Source organism: Cyprinus carpio, chromosome B22 (genome assembly GCF_018340385.1).
Source record: "Cyprinus carpio isolate SPL01 chromosome B22, ASM1834038v1, whole genome shotgun sequence".
Lineage (NCBI taxonomy): Eukaryota > Metazoa > Chordata > Actinopteri > Cypriniformes > Cyprinidae > Cyprinus > Cyprinus carpio.
In genome coordinates this window covers 26,287,335-26,295,547 of record NC_056618.1, presented here as the reverse complement: position 1 = coordinate 26,295,547, position 8,213 = coordinate 26,287,335, and the positions used below count along the sequence as shown (strand labels likewise).

Below are 8,213 nucleotides of genomic sequence, written 5' to 3'. Positions count from 1 at the left end.
ACTGCAACCAAAATTCGGTACAATAGGACTTAATAGGGAGTGGGAAGGCTCTCCGTAGACGGGCTCTAGTGGTAATTATGAGTAGGAAACTCTGAATTTTAAGCTCAGAGTTTCCGAGTTGGGGGCGTGTCAACGAGAAACATGGCGGAATCGATGGATGCAGCGTCTGTTGTTGATGGTAAATTTGTGTTGAAATCAATATTGTACAAACTTAAATTGGTTATGTTCTTGTTATGCAGCTACTGTAGTTAATGAAATCCGGGGAAAAAAAATCCTATCATTTTATTACTATTATTCTGTGATTCTGGTCTGACAACACCAGTGACACCAACAAAGTGACTTGAACACACCCGACGTCGTAATTTCGACTTGTCAACTCATACAAACGTCCGAGGAGGACTTGAACGCATCATCCGCTAAACTCCACAGATTTCATTTAGAACGAGCGCAGCCACACACATGCGCGTCAAACAGACAGAGCTCAATGAACAACAACTCTGACTAAAATATAGATTTTGCTGAAATATTTGTAGTTTGACAATAAATGTGACATATCTAGAATTTTAAACCTACAAGTAAGTGAATTTGTATGATATCACTATCTGTAAAGTGTAATGGGGTAATCAAAATAGCCTTTTTACTCAATTAGACTGTGATTTTTATTATTTTCATTTTTAGTTTATTAACTTTAACTTCTGCCTTAAAATTATTTTTTTTTAGATTGCAATGTTACAATGTTACAATTTAATGTGATTTTAACACTTTTTTGCACATAAAATTTGCCTACATGCTTATATTCACTTTATTTGTTTAATCCAAATACAAAATACCAATATATATACAGGTGCATCTCAATAAATTAGAATGTCTTGGAAAAGTTAATTTATTTCAGTAATTCAACTCAAATTGTGAAACTCGTTTATTAAATAAATTCAATGCACACAGACTGAAGTAGTTTAAGTCTTTGGTTCTTTTAATTGTGATGATTTTGACAAAAACCCACCAATTCAGTATCTCAACAAATTAGAATATGGTGACATGCCAATCACCTAATCAACTCAAAACACCTGCAAAGGTTTCCTGAGCCTTCAAAATGTCTCTCAGTTTGGTTCACTAGGCTACACAATCATGGGGATGACTGCTGATCTTACAGTTGTCAGGGTTATAATAGTTTGCTTTAGCTTTTCTGATTTTAATCTACAAACATTCATTGCTAAAGAAGCTGGCTGTTCGCAGAGTGCTTTATCCAAGCATGTTAACAGAAAGTTTAGTGGAAGGAAAAAGTGTGGAAGAAAAAGATGCACAACCAACCGAGAGAACCGCAGCCTTATGAGGATTGTCAGGCAAAATTGATTCAAGTATTTGAGTGAACTTCACAAGGAATGGACTGAGGCTGGTGTCAAGGCATCAAGAGCCACCACACACAGACGTGTCAAGGAATTTGGCTACAGTTGTATTCCTGTTGTTTTGGCTACAGTCGTATTCCTATTGTCGTATTCCTCTTGTTAAGCCACTCCTGAACCACAGACAACGTCAGAGGCGTCTTACCTGGGCTAAGGAGAAGAAGAATTGGACTGTCATTTGGAAACCAAGGCCTTTCATTTGGAAACCAAGGTCCTAGAGTCTGGAGGAAGGGTGGAGAAGCTCATAATCCAAGTTGCTTGAAGTCCAGTGTTAAGTTTCAACATTATTCTACAGACATTTAATCTGTTTAAACAGCAGATAAAATTGAGCATGTTTTTCACGTAGAAAACTAAACTGAATGTGATGATTTGGGGTGCAGTGTCATCTGCTGGTGTTGGTCCATTGTGCTGTTTGAAAACCAAAGTCACTGCACCCGTTTACCAAGAAATTTTGGAGCGCTTCATGCTTCCTTTTGCTGACCAGCTTTTTGAAGATGCTGATTTCATTTTCCAGCAGGATTTGGCACCTGCCCACACTGCCAAAAGCACCAGAAGTTGGTTAAATGACCATGGTGTTGGTGTGCTTGACTGGCCAGCAGACTCACCAGACCTGAACCCCAGAGAGAATCTATGGGGTATTACCAAGAGGAAAATGAGAAACAAGAGACCAAAAAATGCAGATGAGCTGAAGGCCACTGTCAAAGAAACCTGGGCTTCCATACCACCTCAGCAGTGGCCCAAACTGATCACCTCCATGCCGTGCCGAATTGAGTCAGTAATTAAAGCAAAAGGAGCCCCTACCAAGTATTGAGTACATGTACAGTAAATGAACATACAGAACACCAACAATTCACTAATTTTTTTTTTTTTTTTTTTTGGTGTTATGAAGTATTCTTATTTCTTGAGGTGAATTTGTGGGGTTTTGTTAAATGTGAGTCAAAATCATCACAATGAAAAGAACCAAAGACTTAGCAGCACAAAACATTTCCAGCACACAGTCAGGTAATGAATCTTGTAGGTGAATATATAGTAGTCTTCCAACAATCATTTATTCTGTACTGAACTAAATCTTTTTACAGTCTCATTTAAAAACCCGTGGCAAGTTTGTAGAAATGTAGCGTTTATAGTTATTTTTCACATTTAAACAAAAATAATAATAATAATTAAAAATGTACCATGAAGTATGTTCATTATTATGTTGATAATTATATTGTAAATATATTCACTAATATTTCACAGTTTTTCAAGTTATAGTTCTCGTAAATGTTATTGTTGATGTGAAAGATTGTGCAGCTTCAATTTAGTGTAAATTTGTAATTGTGTAATTTACCATGACTAATACTAATACTAGTACAATATTTAATATATTTGTGAATTACATAAAGTGATTATCATGAACTTGCATTTCCTTTAGAAACAGGCCCCTCACCCTCACACACTGCTACACAAACCCCACTATCACCAGATCAAGTTAATGATTTGCTTCTTGAAATGTGTTATTTCTACGTTAATTAAACTTTGCAGTACATCTGTAGTCTGGTCAGATAGTTTTAACTATTAACTTTTATCAACTAGCAACTCAACCAAGTAATGACACCATCACCTCTCCTCCAATCACGACCATCACACCTCTCACCTCCACACAACCCACCTCAACCTTACACACATTCACCAGCATCACGGGTAACACCACAACACTTGTGTTCTCTGAACAAATGATTGATGTTTATTGGGACAAAATTGCTTGATTTTTGATGATTAACATTTAAATATGTGCTTTTCTCAGATACCACAGGAAGCCCATGTGAGTATTTGTTTATATTGCGCCTGTTGTGTGAAGTCAGCTTTAATTGTGTTGTTCAAGACACAGTTTGCTGCTTGTGAATTTGTGACTGTTCATATGCACTTACACACAGGTCAGTACAGCGTTTTGAAGAGTATGAAAGAAAAAGAAGCTCATGTGGTGAATATCAAGGGCACTGAGGACCAAATTTACACAATCAGGATAAAGCATAAGCACAATGAGATCCGTGCTGAGCAAATATCTAACCAAACTCCCTTCAAAATTCCATTTGAATGGTTAAAACCATGCACTGTGTACACCGTCAGTGTGGATGACTGTGAACTCAGTGGAAGCAACACCTTTACTTCCAGTAGTAAGTGTGAAGAAGAAGATTTCTGCATAAATAAAAACATACTGAAATAGATTCAGATGAGACATATTTTACAGTGACCTCACACTTAAAATTGTCTTATTTGTTTACGCTTAACAGATTGATATTTTGTTACATAATGCAATGAAAGTTATTTTTAAATGTGATTTTTAAGTCTCCAAATACTCTTTGGGGACTTTTTATTATTTCTTTTGACAGCATAGAGAGCAACAGCAATTATTATATGTGAGGCTTTTGAACTGTGTATTTGTATTATGTTGCTGAATAGATATTGTGAAGTAATGTGTATTTATATTTATCTCTTATTTCAGAAAATGGAGAAACTGTTTCAAAAACTGTTGTGACAAGTGTGACTGATAATAAAGTGTGTTTGAAAGGAGTATTCACTGGTATTCAATGGAATCTGACTGAATGTGTTGAAATAACGGAGCAAAACTCTTGTGCCTCCACACACACCGTTGTACTGGACACATGTACCTACACAATGAATGTTGCTCTGCCCCCAGGTTGGTATTTAATAAACTAAACAGATGTATCATTATTCAGTTTAGTTTTCAACGTGAAAAACATGCTCAATTTTTTCTGCTGTTTAAACACAGATGAAATGTCTGTAGAATAATGTTGAATGTTTAAGCAATCACACTCTCACTTATGATGTAGAATTGACTGTTTTTCAGTTCTTGAGTGTGAATTTGAATTGCTCACAACACACAGGAGGCCCAACTGGAATTTTACTGACAAATTAATGTATTTAATGTAATGATATACATTACACACATCAAATACTGATTTTTATTATCTGTTTCTGAAAAAAAAAAAAACAGTTTCTGTGAAACAAGTCACATGTTTTGTGTAACATTAATTTTTTTTAACTTGCGTTTTAATACTGCATGTTTGCTGCCTTAATTCAAATTCATTGTAATTTTTCCTGTTTGCTACTGACGTGTTTGTGATGTGCCATGAAAAGTTTGATCTGTTTGTTCTTATTTTATTTTTTTAATCAACTGAATGTTTTTGTTTCAGTCAAGCCTCACATAAACTTCAACGAAACTATTCCCTCTCAGTTTGAATGGATGAATAAACCAGCACGATGTAATGCTGCACTGCTTATCATCAACTGCATCAATAATGAGAACAGTAAGTACTGGAAATGTTTCGATGGCACTGTGAATTCATATTCACATATTTTTTATTGTAATCATATTATATTTTCATTGATGATTCAACAAACAAGCAGATGATGAATGAATTTTCTCTTCTTTATTTGTCAGGAAACAGCACAATTTATGGTTTAAATACCCCAGTGTCATTATTACCAGACACAGAGTACACCTGCACTGGAGAATATCCTTACGAGAAACAACACATCAAGAGTAATGAGCTGTCCTTCAAAATAAAATGCGGTGAGCTCCTATTATACAGACAGCACTGGTTCAAAGTTTTTCTTTCTTTCTCTCCTGCACACCTGGGAATATTCACCAATAATGTCATGATAACTAGCAAAAAAAAAAAAAAAAAAAAAAAAAAAAAGATTTTTACATGTATTTAAATGTACAATACATTGACCCTAAAAAGTATTTAGACTCTTAAGGTACACTTAAAAATATATATGAATATAATATTTACATTTATAAATTTTTTATCCTAAGTGACTTACTCAGGCTAACATTTTTTTTTTTTTACCTAACGTGTTCCCTGGGAATGAAACGCATAACCTTTTGTGCTGCTAACATAATACTCTACCACTAAGCCACAGGAACACCTATATATTAAACGCTACATTTATTTTATAATTATGTTCATTGTTATTCAACATCTTTGGTTTCATTATAATTGCTTTTGGTTTCTATTGTGATTTTAGCAGTAATTTATTCATTTAAAAGATCAAATTTTTCCAAAACATTTATATTTTTAATCATGTCTAATGCTGTGACACTTTATTATAGATATTTTAATGCACCTGTCTGATTGTGTTGTTCAGGACATATAGTTAGCTTCTTCTGAATTTGTGAATGTTCATTTACACTTACACACAGGTCAGAACAAATTTACAAAGAATGAAGACGAAACAACAGACCAAGATGTGAATATGAATGGCAGCAAAGTTATGGAGAATTACTGTGTAAATGTTTAAACCAGGATACCATCAGTAAAGAATGACCTGATATCCAAAGGAAGCACAACTTTTAGTTCTAGCTGTTATTGTTTTACCCCAGCAAAACATTTTTTCAAGAAATAGAGGTGATTAACAATTTTCTTTAAAAAAAAAAAAAACCTGTACAATTAAATAAATAAATAAATTACAGTCAAAAGTTTTTGAAGAGTAAGATTTGTAATGTTTTTGAAAGAATTCTCTTCTGCTCACCAAGCCTGCATTTGTTTGATCCAAAGTACAGCGGAAACAGTAACATTTTCAAATATGTTTACCATTTAAAATGTATGTTTTATATTTTTAATATAATAATATATTTTCAAATGTGATTTATTTTTGTGATCAAAGCTGAATTTTTAGCATCATTACTCCAGTAAATAATTCCAATATTCTGATTTGCTGCTCAAAAACATTCTTTTTTTCAGCTTTCTATGATGAATAGAAAGTTCAGAAGAACAGCATTTATCTGAAAAACACACTTATGTTACTCTTACTTAAAGTATATTTTATGCCTACTTTGTGCAAGAACATAACAAAATGATTACACTTTTAGTGGGATTTTAATGTAGTTTACAACAATGTGTAGGCCTACTGCAATACATTTTAAATATTTATGTATTTATAATTTTTATATTTGGAAAAGTACAATATTTAAAAAAAAATTACAATGTACAAATGTTTGTCAACTATTATTAAGCATTGCAATGCTTAAAATATGTTGTTTAATATGTTTCAGTTCAGTTTTACTTAAAGGGGTCATATGATGCGATTTCAAGTTTTCCTTTCTCTTTGGAGTGTTACAAGCTCTTGGTGCATAAAGAAGATCTGTAAAGTTGCAAAGACTAAAGTCTCAAATCCTAAGAGATATTCTTTATAAAAGTTAACCACGCCCCCCTGAAACGGCTCATTCTAACACACCCCCACATATCTACGTCAGTACGTGGGAAGATTTGCATAACACCGCCCAGATGTTCACGCAAAGAAAGAAGGTGTACCTATTATTCTCGTTGTAGTATTGTTTGCCGCCGCCGTCATGTCATGTAGACGCTATGTGTTTCACTGTGAAAGCGAAACTAGTTTGTTTGGCCTTCCAAAAGAGGATGATATCCGCGTCATCATGCCTGGGGCTGATCCATGCTGGTCGCTGAGGAAATAACCTACCTAACATTGTTCGGGAGGCAGACACACTCTGATCCGTTATAAGTCTGTGTATATAAGCACTTATAAGTCTGTGATCTGCCATAAAGCAAGAAGAAGAAGAAGGTGCCTCAGGCACCTGCTGCTGTGTATGTGCGTTCACAAGAGTTCTGATATTGTGTGAATCAGAGGTAAACAAAAAAAAACAAACATATTAATAATTTTTGTTTTGTTTCTTGGACAGATCGATTTTTTTTTTTTTTTCATTAATGTATTGTCACGAGCTGCAGGGTTTAATTTGGATTTGTCTGTGCATGTTTTTTTTTTTTTTTACTCATAGATTCTGTTACCATTGCCAAGCATTATACGACTGAGAGACTCCAACAGCTGAAGTTAAAAATCATAATTTGTGTTCTACTGAAGAAACAAAGTCACTTACATCTTGGATGCCCTGGGGGTAAACAGATAAACATCAAATTTTCATTTTTGGGTGAACTATCCCTTTAAGAGATGTAACATTTCTATCACATGCTTGAGGTATTCGGCCAATCACAACGCACTGGATAGCTGGCCAATCAGAGCACACCTCGCTTTTCAGAGCAATGAGCTTTGTAAAAATCAACGCGTTTAAGAAAGGCAGGGCATAGAGGAGAAACAATAATGTACAGTATGTGGAAAATAATGTGTTTTTTAGCCTTAAACCGCATAGACACATTTCATTACACCAAATACACAAAATAATGTTCTTTTTAGCAGCATCATATGACCACTTTAAAACGTTATACTTTGGTTGATTAGGCTGTTGTCCATTACATGATACGTTAAAGCTACTACTGAAATTCCCACAAGGATTTTAACATCATATCTGCTTTATAAAAAATAAATAAATAAATAAAAAACCCAGTTGCGTTTACTTGTGTTTAAATTCAAACAACACACCAGCTGCGTTTACATGGACCCTAATCCGATCATAATAGGACTAGAAGCACAATCAGAATATCTTCTTTCAAAGATGAACGAAAGTCTTACATGGTTCGGAGCATTTTAAGGGTGAGTGATGACAGAACTCAAATTGTTTTGGGGGAAGTATGAAAATAATTAGAAAATATAGCGGTATGTTCTTATTTTTACCAGCTTCTGTGAGCGTGTATGGCGTCTGGTTTTTGAAAGCTCACTGTGAGATTTGTATTTAATTAACATTATTTGTCTGTGCCAGTCATGCTTTTGACGCATGCATTGGCAGAAAAAAATAAAAATAAAAAATTGTTATAACATGTACAACATTAACATTCTTTTATTTGCAAAATGAAGTTGTGTATTTATTTCTGATTTCCTGAACAATTTGGC

The 8,213-nt window shown here is 34.2% G+C and overlaps 1 protein-coding gene across 1 annotated transcript; it reads left to right on the top strand.

Annotated features, from left to right (window-relative positions):
• Positions 1–2,649: 2,649 nt before the first annotated feature.
• On the top strand, positions 2,650–5,892 carry LOC109107130 (receptor-type tyrosine-protein phosphatase C-like). Its single transcript, XM_042749450.1, has 6 exons — positions 2,650–3,207; positions 3,320–3,559; positions 3,889–4,083; positions 4,601–4,714; positions 4,849–4,980; positions 5,614–5,892. Exons 2-6 carry the CDS (start codon positions 3,343–3,345, stop codon positions 5,709–5,711), a joined length of 756 nt encoding a protein of 251 aa, XP_042605384.1. The 5' UTR covers positions 2,650–3,207; positions 3,320–3,342; the 3' UTR covers positions 5,712–5,892.
• Positions 5,893–8,213: the final 2,321 nt, after the last annotated feature.

Coding starts and splice junctions, on each gene's coding strand:
- LOC109107130 (XM_042749450.1), top strand. CDS start 3,343: ATGAAAGAAAAAGAAGCTCATGTGGTGAATATCAAGGGCACTGAGGAC. Junction 4,084..4,600: donor GAATGTTGCTCTGCCCCCAG/GTTGGTATTTAA, acceptor TTTTTGTTTCAG/TCAAGCCTCACATAAACTTC. Junction 4,981..5,613: donor GTCCTTCAAAATAAAATGCG/GTGAGCTCCTAT, acceptor ACTTACACACAG/GTCAGAACAAATTTACAAAG.